Source organism: Egretta garzetta, unplaced genomic scaffold, assembly GCF_000687185.1.
Source record: "Egretta garzetta isolate BGI_Z169 unplaced genomic scaffold, ASM68718v1 scaffold34, whole genome shotgun sequence".
NCBI classification, from domain to species: domain Eukaryota; kingdom Metazoa; phylum Chordata; class Aves; order Pelecaniformes; family Ardeidae; genus Egretta; species Egretta garzetta.
Genome location: NW_009259586.1, coordinates 2,066,566 through 2,087,049, shown reverse-complemented (window position 1 = coordinate 2,087,049; position 20,484 = coordinate 2,066,566). Strand labels below are relative to the sequence as shown.

The 20,484-nt window shown below is 40.6% G+C and overlaps 2 protein-coding genes across 5 annotated transcripts; one reads left to right on the top strand and one right to left on the bottom strand.

Annotated features, from left to right (window-relative positions):
- The first annotated feature begins 6 nt into the window (after positions 1-6).
- Positions 7-9,710, top strand: HEXD (hexosaminidase D). 2 transcript variants are annotated; one of them, XM_035893304.1, is made up of 11 exons: positions 7-74; positions 436-600; positions 1,758-1,941; positions 3,330-3,401; positions 4,520-4,715; positions 5,372-5,454; positions 6,372-6,450; positions 6,529-6,630; positions 7,147-7,236; positions 8,043-9,441; positions 9,553-9,710. In XM_035893304.1, the coding sequence occupies exons 1-10, from the start codon at positions 15-17 to the stop codon at positions 8,209-8,211; spliced, it is 1,200 nt and encodes a 399-aa protein (XP_035749197.1). In that variant the 5' UTR covers positions 7-14; the 3' UTR covers positions 8,212-9,441; positions 9,553-9,710. The 2 variants fall into 2 exon arrangements, with proteins under 2 accessions (XP_035749197.1, XP_035749198.1); XM_035893305.1 differs by having other exon boundaries at positions 7-20; positions 9,553-9,661.
- A 389-nt stretch (positions 9,711-10,099) lies between these two features.
- LOC104125366 (cytochrome b-245 chaperone 1) lies at positions 10,100-20,139 on the bottom strand. Of its 3 annotated transcripts, XR_004841865.1 has the most exons (7): positions 20,012-20,139; positions 18,776-18,817; positions 17,436-17,509; positions 16,331-16,427; positions 14,972-15,116; positions 13,855-14,391; positions 10,100-12,913 (listed from the first exon to the last, which is right to left on the bottom strand). XR_004841865.1 is itself a non-coding variant. In XM_009637807.2 (6 exons), the coding sequence occupies exons 1-6, from the start codon at positions 20,094-20,096 to the stop codon at positions 14,262-14,264; spliced, it is 573 nt and encodes a 190-aa protein (XP_009636102.1). In that variant the 5' UTR covers positions 20,097-20,139; the 3' UTR covers positions 12,869-14,261. The 3 variants fall into 3 exon arrangements, 2 of the variants coding, with proteins under 2 accessions (XP_009636102.1, XP_035749199.1); XM_009637807.2 differs by having other exon boundaries at positions 12,869-14,391; XM_035893306.1 differs by having other exon boundaries at positions 12,869-14,391; positions 14,972-15,113.
- Between the last annotated feature and the right edge of the window lie 345 nt (positions 20,140-20,484).

Genomic DNA, 20,484 nt, shown 5'->3' with positions numbered 1-20,484 from the left:
AGGCCTGCGGGCACATGGAGGTGAGCAGCGGGCGGGCGTCGTCGCGCTTTCAACGCCTGGGCGTGCTGGGCTGGGCGAGTGGGGCGAGCAGCTCCGGCCCGGCCTCGGCCTGGGCATGGCGTGGGGGGGCTTTGCTGGGAAATCTCCACTGTAGCTCCCGGTGTTGTGGTTATCCAGCTCCCGGCAGCTGTACAGTGCGGACACCGGGGCGAGGCTGCACTGACCACCCCGTTTCCCTCGCCCAGGAGGTGCTTGGTGGTCAGAGACCCCCGTGGCACTGTGGAGCAGCAGCTGTGCCCCTCCGGCCTGTACCACCCCTGGCAAGAGGCCTTGTGCTGTCCCCTGTGCGCTGTTGGCAGAGCCCTGGTGACGCAAGAGGACGCTGCTGTCCCCTTCATTTTGCAGTTGTTCCCCGAGCTCTCCCTTCTCTTGCAGTTTGTGCTGAAGCATAAAGAGTTCGCTCATCTCCGGGAGGTGAAGGTGTTTCCCAACGCCCTCAACCCACACAAGGAGGAGTCACTGGCACTGGTCAAAGCCATGATTGACCAGGTCATGGCACTGCATGAAGATGTAAAATGGTTTCACATCGGATGTGATGAGGTGGGACTTCTCTTGAGCCAGGAATATTTTTTTTGTGAGGAATGATGGTAAGGGCTGAGGTTTCTGTGTTTCAGTGGTGCCCAGGCCACATTTGGGTAGGATTTTGGGGACAGAAAACATCAATTCAAGCCAGTGTAGAAAACTCATTTTGACAATAAGGTATTCCAGTAGCACAGGATGTCATTTCTTTTGATATGAGTTTGATATTGAAAGTGTTGAAAGCAGCTTCTTAAAGCTAACTCAGCATTTGGTATTAGGTCAAGTGCGTATTTGAAGGGAGATATCAGTTGGAGGTATTCATGTGAGTTTTGATGTAAGATGTTGGCTCATTGTTATGACCAACTTAAGTAAGCCCTTTTGTGGTGGGAAGTGTTTTGTTTTTCTTTCTCTTGGTAGTTTGTCTCCTTGAGGATAAGACCCTTGGGTTTCCTCCTTTCTCAGGGTTTCTTAAAACCAACCCTATGGCACATAGGTTCCTGAAAGTCATTGTGATCACCTTAACTGTACTGATATTTAGCATTTTGAATCCTGTTGTTTGGGAACAAATGACAAGGTTAGATAGGAACCTGCAAGCTTTTATAAAGCAAAAATACTATTTATTTTGAATAAATGTGTTTTAGATAAAACCTGCTGTAAAATAACCAAGAGTTTATACGCACATCCAGTTTAACAGGCCCAAATTCACCCTCTGCATAGGACCAAGTATGCTGGGGCCACTCCTGGATATGCCCCAAGTCAATTCTAGATTCACGTACAAATGATCTCCTTCCCCAAGACAGGAGCCCCATTTTACATAATTCAGGACCTTATGGGTTGCTAGAGTTGAACTGAGTAAAACTAGTAAGAGCTGCTTCTAAGGACAAACCATCCAAAGACAAATACAGCATGTTTTAATTATTCTTTAGATATTTTAGTTCGCACAGGAAAATTCCCTTACGTGATGCATTTAGTCAGGGCCACAGTCTCCTGCAGACTGATAGAAATGCATGCAGTGTGTTCAACGCTGAGAGGTGCTTTTGAATATGTCTGCTCATTGCTTTTGAAAGTGTCCACTCCTTGCAATAGGTTTTGAATACTGTATGATTTCATGACACCACATCAAACTCGCTCCCCCTGTTCCTATAAAATAAGTCAAGATTATTTGTTTGATTTTTCAGGTCTACTACCTTGGCGAAGGAGAGGAGTCAAAGCAGTGGCTGCAGCAACAAGACAACACTCCAGAAAAGCTGTGCTTATCCCACATAAAAGCAGTAGCCAGTTGTGTGGCCTCATCTTACCCCGCTGTGACACCCATCGTGTGGGATGATATGCTCAGAGGGATAAGTGAGGAAACGTTGGCAGGTGTGTGACCAGTGATGGAGTGAGTCATGTTTTGTAGCATACAAAAAAGTTTACACAACCAGTTAAAACAGATTTGTTGGCAGATTAAAATAGTGAAAACAAGAAATCTGAGAATAGCTGAGATGTGATCCATTAGACAAAAGAATAGAGACATTTAGTCCTTGGCTGTGTCACAGACTTTCTGTATGACTGTGGGCAAGTCTCAACACAATCACTTTAGTTTTCCATCTGGTTATACAGTTACAAACAAAACAGTCATCATGCAGTGGTTGCCATCAATTCTACTTTCTTCACACATTAAAAAAAAGCCTATTAGCATTTGTGGTCTCAGCCTAAATTTCTTTGTCTTTCGCCACCTTTTAACGTCAGTTGTTGCTCTGTGCAGCGTCTGGTTGCAGCGGTGCAGACTCACATGGAGAAGCTGCAGCCCTGTGAGTGTCTTTGACAGCATAGGCAATCACAGTGCACATCATAAGGAACTCTGATACTGAACTGTGGGATAGCTCCAAGACTTTGATGTCACGAGTCCTGTTTGTTGAAAAATATGAAACCACTGCTAAAATTTGAGTACTCTTAGCATAGGTGGGGTTCCAGTCTTTTCAGAGCTACCTTACATGTCTGCTCTATGTAGATTTAGACGATGTGGTGAAGAGCTCCTCCAGCAGTGACTGTCTTATTCATGGCTTTAATAGTGGGAAATTATCCAAAAAAGTGCAGACAGGACCCATGCAGTTTCAACAGGAGCAGCACAGCATCTAGCTAAGCAGACTGTGGTGACACAGGCAATCACAGACTAAACAAATTAAAATGGGATGCAGTTAAAATACTGAATTTCTGTATAATTTACTGCAGTTCCTCTAGGGGTCGGTTTCTCATGTTTAAAACTAGTCGGGGAGTTGATTATAAAGGGATTTGAAGCTAAACCTATATCTTTATTTGTACTTTAAAGGCATCTTGAGAAGCTAAGTTCTGTGCAAATACAGCTCAGACAATCTCTAACTTCAAGGGTGAATACTTTGAATTTAGCTGAAATCTTGCACATACAGTTCGCAGCTCCATCAGTCCAACCCAGCAGGTATACTGACAGATTCAAGGGACTGAGAAGGAGATGGGCGTGGGATGAATGGGATCTCTGCTGAATTGTTGCTGCTGATCCATATTAGCGGCTTCAAGATGTCTAAGGACTTAGTGGCCCCTGGCATGTGAACCTGCATCTTCAAAGCCCTGGCCAGGCTGAAAGTTCCTGTGGGCACTTGAGCTATAAATTAAGAATTCTAGTCACAAGCCATAGTTAGTTCTAGTCATGTATTACTGCACCAATAACACGTACTTAGTTCTCACTTTTAACTGGCTGTTTTCTGTTACTTAGAAGAACTCGTTCTTTTCAGAGTCTGGGGTCCCACAGCTTGTGCAGCCAATGATCTGGGACTATGCAGCGGACCTCGACGTGGAGGGCAAAGGTTTGTACTTCTCTGCTGAGCTGCTTAGAAGCAAAGAGCTGTTACCTGTTAAGCAGCTATCCAAAAGGAAGGTGTAGCGAGGTGGGGGTCGGTCTCTGCTCCCAGGTAATGGGCAATGGGATGAGGGAAAATGGCCTCAAGTTGTGCCGGGGAGGTTTAGGTTGGACATTGGGAAAAATTTCTTCCCCAAAAGCATTGTCAAGCACTGGAAGGGGCTGCCCAGGGAAGGGGTTGAGTCCCCATCCCTGGGGGTATTTAAAAGCTGGGCAGACGAGGTACTGAGGGACAGGGTTTAGTGGTGGGATGGCAGGGGTAGGATAACGGTTGGGCTTGATGATCTTAAAGGTCTTTCTCAACCTAAACGATTCTACGATTCTAAGCGAAATAGCCAAAACAGAATAGTCTGATTAAAACATACCTTACTTGGACACAAAAAATTCTGTTTTTCTTAAATTGCTTTTTATTGCTTTAGTAGCATAAACATAGTCTGTGTTTAATTTCACATAATAGTTGCTATTATTTATTTTCTTTTTCTATTTGTGCTTCTCCTGTGAGGGACTTGCATTGTCTGCTGCTTAATTCTTTTCAACAAGGGCTATGGAATCACTGATGGGAGATTGAGAGGTTTTTCACAAGCACTGTTACATTAACTCTCCTTGCATTAAAACCAGTGGGAGCAGATAGCTCTGTATTGAACAGCTCTGCAAAAGAAGCTTTGAGGCTTCATACCTCTATAGAACTCAAAGGAAAAACTCCTAAAGGTTCCCATCGGGCATCTAACGTGCATACAAATATTTCTTTGTTGAAAGAAGACTCAGTTGTCAGATGTTGCACATGCTTGCTACATGCCCACAGTTCTTGGCACTGAAGCAATTTAGCAATTCAAGGGAATAGAATATGGTAACTGGGCACATGAAAATAGGAGGGCAGTCACCGAAACAGGTTGCTCAGAGAGGATGTCAAATCTCCCATTCTTGCTGATGCTCAAAACTTGACCGGACAAGGCTCAGCAGCCTCTTGTAACTGGACCCCGGTTCCTGTTAATTGGAGCATTACAGTCAATGCTGAAAATGAAGAAAAAACTTGTCCTGTAAGTGTTCTTGTGTGTCTTATTTCAGTGCATCTCATAGAGAAGTATCGTAGATGTGGCTTCTCCAAGGTGTGGTTTGGCAGTGCTTTTAAAGGAGCTACAGGAGTGAATCAGTCTCTAACGCTTATTGGACATCATTTAAAAAACCATCTTCAGTGGCTGAAAGTGGCAAGCGATAGCCCCGCTGATGTCCTTGAAGGTATCGCGCTGACCGGCTGGCAAAGGTAAGGAACATATTTTTAAATGGTTCTAAGGATCACATGGAAGCAAACTTCCACCCAAAAACCTCCCCAAGAGGTACAAGGAAGCTGGGAATTTAGAAGTGAACTTTGCAACCCTGCAATCCTTCCTGTTGGTTACTGTGAAGGGTGGATTTCAGAGTTCCAGTCAACTGCTACAGCATTGATCAGCAGGAGCAATTGTTCTGGCAGACACCAACAATAGGAGATTGGATTTGAAGGCTTGGATGTACTTTGTGCCACCCTGCTTATGGACAGCATGGTTAACACGATGCGCGGTGTATAGCTGAACGTCTAATGTGAATTCAAATAAGAGTGAGGTAGCGTGAGAGAAGAGTTTGTTAACGTAACGAAGGAGTAAAAGGTTTCTATGCAGCAGGCAGGAGGTCTAAGGGAATATGAGAGTGCTGAATTCCAATTTCTGACCCTAATTGGGCTTGAGAAAGTAATTTTGTTTGTATCTGTTCTTATTAGTGAAAGAGGAATACTTGGCATTTCAGAGAGAGCAGGCCCCTTCTCTGAGACAGAAACTGATGTTTCTAAAGCTCTTTGAAATTTAGTGATTGAAATATTAACGCTTCCCACTTGTTTAGTATGTTCTAACAGTAAAATGTCTAATTAATTAATGTTTTCTTATTTAGGTATGACCACTTCTCTGTTTTGTGTGAGCTTCTCCCTGTGGCAATTCCATCATTGGCTGTATGTCTGCAGGCACTAAAGAATGGTACAATGACAACTTTATTCTCTCTCAGCTAATGCCTAGCACAAGAGTGAAGTGACCTTGCCCTAAGGTTGGCACAGGCTTATTATTTTTTGAGGTGGTTTGACTATCTGGTCGTGGTCTGAATTATGAAAAACAAATTATACATCTTGCATGTTTGCAGTACAGGAGCAGAGAAGCCTCTTGGCCTAAGTGCTGAAAAATAACCATAGGATACTAATCATTTATTATGTTTTAACCCATAAACTTCTTGATGCTTATACTAAAAAAAAAAGTAAGAAGCTGAATTGCCTTTGAAACTGATTTGAAACACTACTGGTATATCAGTGAGACTGGTTTTGTTTAGATTTAGATCTTGTTTACATGTAAAAGTTACTTTAACGAATTTTCTTAATTAAACTGTAGATAGTTAGTACACTGTCTAAAGACCTCCTGTAGTTTCTGATTCCTTCACAGGCAGTTGCCAATAGGATTATTTTTTTGTCTTTCTGCATTTTAACGAATTTTCTTAAAATTGCTGTAGATAGTACACTGTCTGGTAAAAGACCTCCTGTAGTTTCTGATTCCTTCACAGGCAGTTGCCAATAGGATTATTTTTTTGTCTTTCTGCATTTCTTATTTTCAAAATAAAAACCCTACAACCTACCTATTTTTAACTAAGGCACTAAAAATATTCATCAGCCTGAATAGAAAGCTCAGAGCTAGGAAGAGCTTTACCAAGCACAAGACTGTTCTGTGAAAGACAATGTGCTCCTCCCACCCCCAAGTTTTTTTCCACGTTCTATTGCCATTTTACCTTTTTAAAAAATCTTCATCCAAGGGGAACTACTAAGCCAATGCATAATACTCCAAAAAAACCCTCTTGAAGAACATTTTTGTTATTTAGGCTCCTTTTACTTATTTCCCCTGTCTTCTGCCAGGCGGCTATTCTGAAAAGATTAAAGAAAATGTGGAAAAGCTCCTGGGAATGTCCAACCTGGAAACTGAATCTTTCATGAGGTAAAATTCCAGCTGTGGGTTTCAGATGCTTCTCATTGTGCGGTAAGTTCAGAAACTTAACGGATCCTCTTTGGACAGCACAAGTCTGGGGACCTTTCCTGGGAGCAATATCCTTACGCTTGTGACGCAAGTTAGTTTCTACCTCAAGTCATCAGTGGATGAACTTCTTGAAAGGAACAGGTAATAAGGTTTATGTTGATTCTCTGGCTATCTGCAGGAGTGTGGGAGCTGTATCATCTCAAAATGGGGCATAACTCCAGTAAAGTGATTTAAACATCAAGCTGTATGTTTCAGGCATCACATCCCTATATATTGACACCTCAGTAGAATGTAATACTTTGATGCAAATTTAAAGTATTTCAGCAGAATTCCTAAACACTATGTGCTGCCTTATATCAAGAATCAATTCTTTCCTGAATTAATTCTTACTTTTATTTAAAGTAAAAGTGATTTTTTTTTTAATGGCATGGTTACCAAAACCAGGAGCTTGAAATGCAGTTTAAATTGCAACAGATGATCAGTTATTCTCAGCTGCCAGGAACAGTCTTTTACAAGCTAGTTTCAAAGATACATAGACTTAGGTTTACTTACTCCTTAATCATTCTCTCTGTTTGTGCAGAAGTTCAGCTCAAGCCCTGTCACCTCCCTGACAGCCTACAAACATACATAGCTCCTCATACTAACATTCATTTTCAGATATGTCACAGGCTGGTTCAGCCCCTACCACAGAAAAAGGAAGATTATTCATCCTGTAATAATGCATCACTTTCAGCCAGATGCAGTAAGGTAACATCACTTATTTTGCATTATAGGGGAAATAAAGCCTGTCATATTTTGGGCACTCAAGTGCCCAACCATGCAGTTTTGAGTCCTTGCTTCTTTCTGAAATTATTTCAGAAACATCAGTGGAAATCAAGCAGTATGAAGTATTCATAATATGGTATTAAACAGAAGAACGTGTTTATCTTTGCCTTCTGTTGAACAAACTTCTTTGAAAACAAGTAGAAAATTGGTCTCTGAAATACCCTCCCTTGCATATGCACTTACTCCTATACAGACACGCTGCATCTTACCGGAGTTGTTACCCTCAGTGGGCCAGGTTCCAGGCAGGGCTTGGAATAAAACCAGACCCCTTTCCCCTGCTCCCTGGCATTGTACCTGCAGAACTTGTCCTCAAGATGATGCCGATTCATGCTAAATGGCTAATTTATACATTTGTTCCTGTGATGAGGTGAACATTGAACTGCATCTACTCTTGCTGATAAAAAACAGACTTAAATTCCCAACAAGTCTCACAGTGGGTTTCAGTTACACTTAAAATGTGGAGTGGTTTTTTTGAGCTCACATTTCTGTACTTTAAAAGTCATTGCATAAGAAAAGTGCCAAGATTGATGGTACTTAAACACAAGCAGCATCAACCTTTTGCCATCTGCACAAAATCAAGTCCTTTGAGCTCTTGTAATAGATGCTTCTTTTCCTGTAAAGTCATTTTAAGGGCTGCACTCCCTTTAAGAGGCCCAGTAAGCAAGCCCTCCCTCGAGACAGAGCTCAGCTGCAAATGTGATTGTTTCTTCCTTCTGATTTCTGCTTAGTCTTCTCTCCAAGTGGAATGCTGTGGTGCAGGACCTCCAAGCAGCCATGGAGCAAGTTTTCCACAAGTGTACTGTAGAGGAGTGGATGGAGGAGAATGTCCACCCCAGCCTACAGAAGTTGCAGCAACTGGTGGATGATTTAGATAAAGCAATAAAAGCACAAAATTAGGGGCACTTCACTTCGTCTGTCTTACTCCATGGGAAAGCATGGCTAGCAGAAATCTGCAACTAGTCATGGAGCTTGTCATCAAAGAGTTGAAGCAAGAACTGTGATTAAACAAAAGTGACCTGATGGCATAAAGGAATTTGTTAGCATAATAGGCTTCAACTCTATTTTAATTTTCCTTTCTTAAGACATTGTTGAGCCTTAAATCCCCTGCCCTGTAAGTCAGATTTGCTCCCCTTGCATAACAGAACGCAGGAGTGAGTCAGAACTCTGCTATAGTACAAGGCAGGAGAAACACCCAGTTTCTTCCAAATTCAGTACTTGTAGTAACAGACTTTCTCACATTACAGTGACCTGGGGATGTTCCACAAATTCTTAGTTAGTAGCCAACATGTCCTGCCTTTGCCATGTCCATAAAAAGACAGATTTAGGATACTTTAAATATGCTTGAGGTCTTTATGGTCTGCACTGTGACTCATTCCTCTTTCAGGTCCATTTAGAGATGTGCCCTACCATTCCATCATGTCAAATCCTTCCACAGCTTATAGCAGTCGATTTGTTCAGTTTTGTTTTGAACTTTTTCAGCCTTTGAATTATGTAAAACCATTGGTCCCAAATCTAGCTTTGATTAGCTTGAGATCAGGAAATTAATGTCCAGCTTTTTGCAGAAGTCTGAGCAAGGAACTGCTGTCCAGGTGCTCGCTGGGTTACAGCAGACGCATGAGAGAACACGTACCATGACAGCACAGAGCAGAGGGAGCTGCAGAAAAGGGGCTCATTGCCAATAGCAAAGGTGACGCTTGGACTTTGAGGGGAAACTGCCTTAACACGTTGGGCTTCTTGACATTTTACCAAAGCATCATCTCAGCTAAATAGTTTCATCCTCACAGAAAAGCACCACCCCAGTCACTTTAAGGCATCTACTTCACCACATAAAACCTGAGACCGCAGGTTCATCCAAATTTGAAGCATGACTAAAATACTCTGAATACAAGGGAAAAATGCTGATTTGTCCTGCTTTAACATTGAACTTTTAATAATGTATAGCAGTATCTTTTGTGGACTTAACTGGAGCATTAAGATAATCACCATGAGGGACAATAATTCAAAAGTTTGGTAAAGTACACTACCATGAATATTCAAAATATTCTTGATTTGCTTCATTTATTGCTTTCTTGAAAGTCTTATTTTGGTAGCACAGATTGAAATTTTCTTGGAACCATCTATTATGAAGTACACTACCATGAATATTCAAAATATTCTTGTTTTGCTTCATTCATTGCTTTCTTGAAAGTCTTATTTTGGAAGCACAGGTATTGAAATTTTCTTGGAACCATCTATTAGGAGTATAGCTCTAGCTACAGAAAGTACAAGTACAGCATAAGACAAATCTAACTTATTTAACAAGCGCTACAGGAGTTAGGTCCACATGCAGATTTTTATCTAAAACAAATCAATTGCTATGTATAATTACAAGTGTCACATACCTTGAACTAAACGAGATCTTAATTTATTTTACTTTAATAAATCCTTTGATACTCAAGATGTTTGTGGAAACTTGCCTTTGTTTTGCACATGGCATGTTGGTTTGGTTTAAAGAGGGGAAAAAATGCAAATATATTCACCAGCAGAGAGCTGATTATATCAGCTTGTGTGCAATTGAAAGTTGGGACTGCTGTGAGGGGGAAAGCAGGGTCAGTAAGGAGCTCTGTATTTGGGCTTCCTCTACTCTGTCATCCCCCCCATTAACTCCTTCAGTAGATCCATGCCAAATGGTAATTTAGGCAGGCATCAGTATTTGTATAGATTTTAATTAAAAAAATATAAAAGACTACAGTGGCACAGAAGTTAAACACTGATTTTATCAATGGACACTTTTTTTTAAAAAAAGACAACATACAAGGCCTTGCTGAATTCTACTTGCAATTTTAAAGTAGAAAAGCAATTTCTAAACATTTTCCAGAAGTATTTTTACCTCTCAGCGATCTACTACCGCATCAGAACTAGCACTCTTTACTATGTAAGCCAGCTTCGGTTTTGGTGTCTGTGTAACTTTATGAATACAGCCCAAGAGTCCGATCTCAGCTATATAGTATAAATACTTTGATTTTCTTTGAGATTTGCACAATTGATCCTACTTACTGGAATATCTCATTCCATGAAATATCAGAACATTAAGTTATAGCAGAGATAATACAGCTTTCTCCCTTTGTACAAATGCAGTCCAGCTTTTGTTCAGTGTGACAGCTAAGGCTGCGATCCCATCCAACCACACATACAAGAAACTTCAAATGCGCTACTCGCATTTAAGCTGAAGCATCTGCCAAACAGCACTTACCATAGTTACATTAACAGACATAATAGCAAATGGTGGCTTTATGGAGCAAGGGGTTAGATCTAGTTTAAGAACTTCTATGCAGGTTTTCAAATCCTTTCTAAGTCATACTACAGCTGTCCAGATGCAAGTTACTTGACAGCCTGAGATACAAAAATCTTAACTACATCTCTTGTAATACTGTTCTAGGAGTATCTAATTTCCTAACCAAAACTAGTCTTTCACATCATTCCTTTTAGTACAAGCCACTTTACATCAGGCACACATACAGCTTTGTCTACTGGGCCTTTTGACATGCTAAGATCTCTCCAAGAGAAGTGAGGAGAACTATCCAAAAAAACCCTCAGCAAAATGGTGAAAAGTGGCAGGAAAAGAGGATCAGAGACAACTAGTGGAAAGAGGGAAGGGCAGAACCTGTCCCAAGTTAGCACCTGCTCTTCTGGACAGTTCCTTCAAGCTGCATCACATCACTAAGGAGCCTGCAGATGTTGCCAGAACCAAATCCATATTAACAGCAATTTACAAGTTAATTTTCCACACACACAGTTACTGCAAAACATGAAAATCTGGGTATGTATGTCTTACAAGTACAAAAGACAAACAATCAGTTTTTGAAGATAAGAAGCTTAAAACCTAGATCAGGAGAAATACACATCAGCCTGTGATACACATTGGTGCGCGGCAGCCCAGTGCCAAGTCATTGACGTTCTTTACCTGCACCATAGGTCAGCACCACAGGAAGCTCGAGCTGTACATGCCAAGCCAGCAGTGCCTGGCATACAGCCCGCAGGCAGAACCCACAGCATCTGCAGGATTCACGGTCAGCCTTCCCATTGCTCAGTCTACAGAACTCAGGTTCTCATGTAAAATTGAGCTAGTCTGTATGGCAACAAAGCTGCCAAATGCGAAACAGACCTGGGACAAGAGAGGATTTACACCAGCTGTTCCAAGTGAAAGGCTGAGGAGTCAAATATTCCTCATACACACAGTGCATGCCAGCAGTTCGATCCCCCTCCAGCCTACCATCAGCAGGATAGCGAGGTGTGAGGGGGACCCTACAGAACATCTTTAAAAAGATGGAACATTCGACATCAACTCAAAAAGCAACTTCCTCCACAGACCATATTTCAAGCTATGTTATATCTTACTATAGGTCATTCTCCTTTCTAGGGGTTCTGATTTTTACATTGGTTTAACCTTTGTATAATGATATTGCATAGCCATAGTCATAATGTATGTATACATTACTAAGATCAAGAATGTACAGCAAGCTAGATGCACAAAAGAGCTCAGCAGAAGCAGGGCACACAATGCAGTGCAGAGTTAGATCAACAGATGTACCTTTCTGAAGCTGATTTTTAACTGGAAAACCACAGCATGGTTTGTATCTTCCACGGAATGTTAGCGCTCATGAAAATACAGAAGAAACCCAGTATAGCCAGGATTGAGCACAGGCAGTTTTTTCTGTTTCATCCATGGTCAAACCTGTAGGCTCAGAATGTTAAGTGCAATGCACATCAGTACCATGTACTCCCTCCCAATATCCTTGCTAGAAAGCAGTAGTTATCTGCTGGTTGAGCCCTTTTGCTTACATTATTCCATTAAATACTCTATTTTTTTCAGTATTTCTTACTGGAAGTCTTTAATACTTGACATTCTCATTTTACATGGTGGTAGGGGAGGAAGAGTTCTCCAAATTCCCAATCTCATTCTCCTCTCTCCAAAACGAGTGTTACCTAGGGTATATATTAGAGTGGATTTAAATTAAGATCTCTCCAATGTTACATCCTGCAGTTTGTTTTTTTTTTTTAAACAGGTTTGATGATTATTCTTAGCTCACAGCTGTGCTTCAGAATAAAGGCCAAATTTAGCTAATTGCTTGCAACCTAATTTCCCACATTCATACATCACAGCTTCCCAATTCCAGTGATGTGGGCCAGAAAGCCACACAATTAACTCACCAACTCTGAGGACTTCACAAGCACATCTACTAGCAGAGGTCTGCTTTGATACCTGATGTGATTGCAAATTTCTTATTTAATAGCAATAGACCCACTTCTGTGCTGCAGTCAAGCTGCATCACAGCTATCTCCCTGTTCCAGTTTGATTATCCATCCAAACCAACAGTCAGAGCATCTTTGTCTCACAGCTCACATAGTGGGTCTAAATGGCTGGAAGTGAAATCTTGGTACAAGCTGTTCTTTGGTCAGGTAAGCACGTGCTTAGTTGCAGATGCAGCTGGAACACACAACAGGACATAGCTTCTGCTGAAAACTTTTCAGAGCTTTCTCTTCTGTAGAGGCAGAACACTTTGAAAGAAGAATGCAGGTTCTTTCAAGTCCTGAAGAAACTGCTGCCAGAAGAAATTTGCTGCTGGCCAAATGTGAAAGCAGAGCACAGTTACCTTGTACCCCATGCAGATCCCTAGAAGCAATTTTCTAATCCAGGTCTTACCACCATACAATTCCTACACAAAACCCAGTGAACTTTAATACAAGCAGTTTTAGCATGTTGAAGGAACTTTCAGCTCTGACTTTTTTTTTCTTGTACCACCATGTTGATACAGGCATGATGAAGTTTTAGTTGTCAACAGAACATGTTGACTAACAGAGGTAGCTTTTACTTCAAAAAAATATCTTGGAAAGTTCGTATTTTAACGATTTGTGAAACCCAGAGGACACTACACATACCTGGAGTAAAACATGGGTGCAAGTCAAACATGGCTCTATCCCAGCTATCTTAAAAAAAATATTTAGCACTTCGGTATCATTTCAAGTGAGGAAATACTAAACAAATCTAGGCTGCCATGTTGTTTGACATCAGTCTTCTCCCTACCTCAAGTAACAGATGTGCTTTTCTTCCTTTCTAATTACACAGTTAAAACAGTAAATGTTGAGGTCTAGAAAAAAGTTATTCTATCTTGGGATAGTCTATGCCCAGAAGTTAAGCAGAACAGGATTAAGCTAGAACATCCCAAAGATACTGAATCATCAACGTGATCATTTTTTGTTTACTATTTATGGCTCCTTGGGCAGTCCAAGAGAAGTAAGGCAACGTAACAAGTTGATCAGCCTGATGTTTCCAATTCTAAGACAGTCAGTCCAACTTTAATTTCCACTGATATCTAACAGCAAGTCAGTAGTAGAGAATATAAAAGTGCCACTATCCTGCATCACCTAACTGCATATATTAAGCTGCTTAAAACCAATTTAGCAATATATTCAGTCATTTGTAACATTTCAAGAAAAACCTCATAACAAAGCATTGTTATGAGTTGCAAATTCAGCTCATCTACATTTCACATACTGTACCTGCAGCAGATGTTTGCAGTAAGTGGAAACTTACATCTGTATCTTCACTTCATTAATGGGAAATCAATAAGTGATTTCAAACCAATTCATTAATAAATAACTATTCCTAGACAAGTTTGATGAGCTGGCAAAGTTCAGAAGCCAGCAATGTCCACATGCAGGGGCTAAGTCAAAGGAGCAAATAAAACAGAATTTGCTTTGGACTCTACAATGGCAATACTGTGAGCATGGATCTTGAAGCAGTTTAGCACTAAAAAAAGGTGCCCTAAAACAGATTCCTCCCATTGGAAATGCACATGTAGAGAAATGCCCAGGTCAAGAGTGAGAGGGGTTTATTTTTCTGACGAACAATCAGTCTGTTTTCCAGATGTTTGAAAGCCTCTGCTTTCTTCAGGTCATGATGACTATTAATATTTATCCTGTGGTTCATCTTCATCACTAGCCTCTGTTTCGCTGCTCTGAGAGAGATCTTGTTGGCTCTCTACCCTGTCCAGTTCCAGAAAACTAGTAATGAGTTTGGCAACCGCTTCCACATCACTGTGGAAAAAAAAAACAATGTAAGAGTTAGTGGAACTGTGGTGTTAAAACAAGAACAGGCACGCTAATTGTTGAGAATAACTGCTTGAAGGGCCAGTCAACATATGGCATGGAGTATGCCATAGTCAAGTATGACAGCATCCCACTTGTGAAGGCCTATCAAGCCAAACCATTACTTCCACATCAGAACAAATCAATCCTTTTCCCACAGTCCCTGCTGCAAGATTCCTTACTATTGATACTTAAAACAAATTCTATTTACAGGTAAATATACTGAATGTTTGCAAAATAGAATTAGTCCCCTCTGCCAGTGCACAGCTGAGCTAGTGAAGGCAACTACAGCAGACATGCAGCACTAAAGGGATCTCCGACATCTCAATATGATCAGTCTCCTGATGGGAAATGGTGTTACCCAAATTCCTGCAACTGAAAGCATTAAAGGGTTTAAAAAAGTTAAACTGAATAACGCAAGGTCATATCAGCAAGTATGAAAATGGAGCCAAGATGAGCTGACAATTACTGACCTGTGTGATTGCTACTTCCCACCTTACATATTCTAATTAAGGAAAGTCCACACTACCTTCTGCAGCCCAACACTGCACTCTGAGTCAGTGGGTGTGAAAATCCAGTGACAAATCGTAGCACCACCAGGTAACCCTTCCCAAAATATCGCACAGTCTCCTCTTCCACATTCACATCTCGGATCTCATTCAGTAGAGCCACTACTGTAAACAGATGTGGAAAACAAAGCCATCCATTAGCATTACAGTAAACTCTCAACACTGCTACTCGTGACTTGCATGACTGGGACTCTATGCTCTTGAGTGCTATTGCTCTGATCCCATACAACCAGGGCAGTCCTGCAATAGCAAACAGTTGCCAAGCTACTCAGGCAAAACAAACAAGGAGATACTACAGCACATACTAGATGGTATAAGCCTAATGAACAAGATATATCACCTCCCAGGAACCGGGGACCATTTGTTTATTACTTACATTTCCCACTTACTTTAATGACAGTTTTAACTATTTTTTCTGTACAGAGTAGGTAAACAGGTGTTAAGATTACTGAGATTGAACAAATACTGAAAGATTTAACTGTTCAAAGCACCTATTGACCTCTGCATCCCCACATTAATGGTACTTGAAACAGATAATACCAAATAACCTCTCAGGGATGTGCACAACTCCCCATAAAAATACACTAAAGAAAAGTTCAGAAACATTAAACATCCTTCTCTCCACTTCCATCTCCAAAATTAACTGTTTAAAACCAATTCAACTTAAGGATATTCCAAATTTTGTCATTTTTCTAAGCATATTGAGAGCTGGCATGACTTAGACTAGCAAATAGAACAAAAAATCTGACACTGAAGAGGATCCTGCTTCGGTTTGCAATGGAGCCAAGCCACATACTATACTTCAACTTCTGCTACTCCAAAAGGAAGCTCAAAAGAACTGAGGTACTGCATTAAGCTGAGCCTACTGAACATGCTGTTTTAAATGCATGATATATCTGCAAGATGTAACATACCTGCTTGCATATGGTGTCTAAAGATTTGCCTGCTACTAAAACAAATTATAGAAATCTCAACTCCCAGATCCAAAATTTAAGTTTTTCCACCAGTCCCACCTGCAAAGCAAAGCAGGCTAGCCAAGGGAAATGTAAACCTGCACATTAACATCCCAAAGGAATGGCTAAGACTTATAGAAAGCAGTGTGTAAACTTAGTTACCTTGGATTAAAATAACTAACAAGATGCACTCAGCACCCTAACCTGAAAAAAACATTTAGGTCCCAAAAGGCATTACATCTGCTGCTTGGGAACAAAAGAGGTCTGGAAACAGATGTGACTAATTTCAGTACAAAACTCCAGAGAAGCTTATTAAATGGGCATGTATGCATTTCTTCTGTCTGCCCACCACATTTGCTTTCTCACCTTGTTCATTGCCTCCTTTTGAGAAGGTCAGTATTTTTTTGTAAAGATTGAATGTTTTTAGGCAGACTGTTCCCTTGTTCTTATCAAATACAGCTTCCTGTAAAATTGAAAAATAAAAGTCAAGATTTTTCTTAAAAACACCATCAGTAGCTATGCTTCAAAGTAAAATAATAATAGTTATATGGGAAAATAATCTTGGTAACACAGCAAAATACATAGGTATTTTAGAGACATTCCTCTATTATTAGACTGAAAATCACAATCTTGCTCTTGGCTTTAACAGAGACCTTACCATACCTGCTGTGTTACTTCTAGAAGGAAGTTAAAGCCTGTTTCACTGCCCCTCTTGCCACATTCTTCATGTAATGAAAACTTTGCCTGGAATCAAATTTGAACACTAACCTGGAGCTCCTGTAATTCTCACTTTTGATGTATGCATTTGGCCTACAGTATAACTATACAGCAAACATACATTCTAGTTACATTTTTCAATAACAGTCACCAACTCCACCAAAATTGCAGTGTTATGCTATATGGGCCAGGCTTACACTAGATTTAAAATATCCCTGACAGTCAATTAAAAGAGGATGTCTCATGTGGGTTGCTTATTCTAGTAACAACTCGGGTCAGTAAAGTGACAATCAAATGTAACAGGTTGTTATTCTCAGTCCAACTCCCAACAAATCAACATCCACAGGATTATAAACCAGCTTTGCAAACACCACTCTTTTCCCAGTGGAAAATTGCTGGTTAGCCTGGAAGGTTAGAGCTACCCTATTTAATGGTTGTTCTGGCATTAGCTGGCACAGTAAGTACAACACCATGTTACAGCAGCTGAACATGCTATTCTTTCTCACATAAAAGAGGAAAAGGCCACAAAACAGTTTAGAGCACTCTTATGTTTAGCTTCACGTTTTCATGCTTGTGTAGTAGAAGAATTATTGCCCTAATTCCAGTCCAAGTATAGCAGCCCCAACGGGTTTCCTCAAAACCAAAAGCGTCACTTGTCTGTTTGGACAGAGCAAGTGCATGGGGCTGCTGGAATCAGCATCTGCCAACTGTTTCTAAACTAGCACAACCTTATTTCCCAAGTTCAGCATCTTACCTCCCACTGGTCCAGATTTTGTGCTGCCACAAAGAAACACCCGGACATATAGAAGAGCTTCCATGCCAGGCTGTCTGAACAATGCAAAAAAAAAATGTACAAATGTAAGGGGTTTTTTTCCCCCTACTTTGGTATTCCGTTAGTTTTAAAAGCAACATGCTCCCTTTAAAGGTAACAAAAGGAAAAAAGGTTTCTCTGATGCAACATTTTTGCCTTTAATTGTAATGCAAGCTATTTCACAGCTCTCTCCCAGGATAAAAATACAAAAACTCTTCACATATTCTTCAAAGACTCCATCCACACAGGGCTCCAAATCATGCAGAACTATAAGCATATGTATTATTCGCAAGGTTGTAACATCACTACACGTCTTTTCTGTAAAATCAAAGGCATCCACAAAACTTTCAACCACCAAATACTTGTGCTGCAGAGGACAAGGATACAGGACAATGGAAACTCACTACAGCAAACATGTTTCTTCATAAAAGAAAGAAGTCAGCCCTCTTGACAAACATTTGCATTTTATGTCCTGGAAATGTTTACATATAGCAGCCCAAGCAATTTGCTTACTCAGACTTTTACTGAAAGCAGAGCAGAACTGTGCTCAGTATTGTTTCAAAAAAAAAAAAAACCAACTTTGTTGCAATGTCTTAAGAAAAAAAGGCTGATACAGGGTTATCAAGCAGCTTTCACTGCACTTTGCTCTTAAACTAAAAATACATTGATTATATTGGTAGTATATTCCTGGACACTATTAAGTTTTAAAATTTGATGATAATAGGATGCAGCAAGAGAATCACAGGACAGCCTGCAGGATAAATTCCACATACAGAAGTATACCCGGCATTTGGTACCGTCTGCTCTATTGCAGTGGTGCAGGAAGCAGCAGTAGCTATCTGAAGGTGTTTTTACGAGTAATCCCTGCCAGTGATGATTTAACAGCTTCCAGAGAAACAGAGCACTTCCGTCAAAGGCAAGGTAATCATTTCATTATGGGGGCAAACGATCATTATATGTCTTCCCAGGAGAGCTGTGAGGGCCAGCTAATCACATTTATGAAAGACACTGAAAGTACCAAATGCCACAGAGTGCTAAATGCCATTATTAAAAATACTCTTGCAAATGGAAAGGGATGCTGAGTAAGAAATAGAGCATTAAAGCACAATAAGTCATACACAGGCAGCAATTATTATTGGATTTTAATATTCATGCCACAAAGTGTGATAGGTACCTATACTGCCTTTGTACGGCCAGACAGAAGCTGCAGAGAGGAGTCATCAGCATGAAAAACAGATCAATAGGAAATAAGACAAGTCTTCAAAAAAGTGATAGGCCATTACCTGCACTATAGTAAGCAGCAGCCAAACCTATGGAGGCTATTCCTAGAAAAAGAGCAGAGAGAATTAGGACAAACAAGCAGCTCAAACCATCTAAAATTCCCTGATGAAAAACATATGAATATTCACAAGTTCATCACTTTTCAAGAAGGGACAAATGCAATTACAACATTGATCACTATATGAAAAAGTCAGTTATTTTTCTCTGAACTCAGTATAAAAAGCTCCCATTCTACAAAGACACATAAAAGCACAGGGGCTGAGGTCAGAAATAAAAGGTTGCACCAAAATCTGGAACAGAACTTCAGAGGGACTCTCAATCTAACCATTACACCATACTTCCTCTCCAGCACAGTACAACATTGGGCATGCTAGCATAAACACTAAAGCAGTTATTTTTTCCGCTGTAAGTGCTTCGCGGAGCCAAAAGAAAACTTCTGCAATAAAGCCGTGTCAGAAGCTGCCAGCTCCTTTCTCCCATTGAGGAAGAAACAGATGAAAAGTGCTTCATGCCCCTGAGTGCCACTGCAACTGCAAAGATCTTCTCTCAATGAGAGTTTGACAAGATGACATCACTGAAAGCAATGACAACGTTGTAGTGTTACTGCAATGGGATCTACGATCTACTCAGCTGGAAAGCAGGATACACCACATTTTCCCTGCCAGCTCTTTCAGTGTGGTCCTACGAAGTACCGCTCCATTTTTTTTCTGCATATTCAGTAGTGTTTCAAAACAGGCACCTCTCAGAACATCCTGTATGACTTCCTATTTCATACACACAGTGCCGTTAAGAGCTCACTGTCAACCACACACTAGATCTAACCCCAGCATTGCTCCACTGCAGATTTTTCCGTTTCTGGAAACCTAGCTGTTTTACAATGTAAGTACGCATCCCCTTCAGAAGCTTCACTTTTATATTGCTATACGGCATATAATAAACTTTCTTTTCTTGGCCTTTCCGGACTCCCTTAAAATTTTGATCATGAGCCTCTGAGGTTCTGCAGATGACTGAAAAATTATCAGTCTCACAGAAGAACTACCATGCTGAGGAGGCGGCTTCAGACTCATTTAGTGGCTATGCTAAAGGAGAAGTTAAAGCATAATGATTCCTCTTCTTGAAAGAAAAATGCCTGAAAGACAGGCACCTCTTATTAGAGGCTCTTTCAGGAATTTATTCTGTGACCCCCCCCATCCCTTAGAGCAAGCTCTGAAATAAACTGAGGAATATTATGGACTTACCAACAAAGAGAGACCAAGATCGAATGCCAGGTGACCTCTTCAGGTGAAGATGGGAACTTGTGCGGTTTTCAACCAACATGTACATCTTTGGAAGAAACTCCCAACAGCCCAGTCTGACTCATGAAACTTCACTGGACAAAAAAAAGATAAGTAAGAATTTAAAATCATTGTTGACTCCAACACTCTCCTTCCTAGCATTTTTCAGGATTTATCAAGTCTTAATCTAGACTATAAGAAATATTCAGGGTAAGAACACAGTCTTTTTCTCACAAGAGCAACATGCACACTTAAAAAACTGTGAAGAAAAACTGTCATGTGGAGACTTGCACAACAAGAACAGGAATCGGAACTCTGAGAAGCTTCTCATTTTGGGGGTAAAAGTCTTTTCTTTTCCATCACAAACAAATTCCAGAAGAAAATGTGAAAAACAAGAACCTGGAACAATACTATTGTTAATTCACACAGCACTTGAA

Excerpts from the sequence above, each read along its gene's own strand:
- HEXD (XM_035893304.1), top strand. The coding sequence starts at position 15 with ATGGAGGTGAGCAGCGGGCGGGCGTCGTCGCGCTTTCAACGCCTGGGC. Across the intron at positions 4,716-5,371 it reads GCGCTGACCGGCTGGCAAAG|GTATGACCACTTCTCTGTTT; the intron begins GTAAGGAACATA and ends TTTCTTATTTAG. Across the intron at positions 6,451-6,528 it reads GAAACTGAATCTTTCATGAG|CACAAGTCTGGGGACCTTTC; the intron begins GTAAAATTCCAG and ends CTCTTTGGACAG.
- LOC104125366 (XM_009637807.2), bottom strand. The coding sequence starts at position 20,096 with ATGTACATGTTGGTTGAAAACCGCACAAGTTCCCATCTTCACCTGAAG. Across the intron at positions 16,428-17,435 it reads AAAATCTGGACCAGTGGGAG|GAAGCTGTATTTGATAAGAA; the intron begins GTAAGATGCTGA and ends TCAATTTTACAG. Across the intron at positions 15,117-16,330 it reads AAAAGGAGGCAATGAACAAG|TAGTGGCTCTACTGAATGAG; the intron begins GTGAGAAAGCAA and ends ATCTGTTTACAG.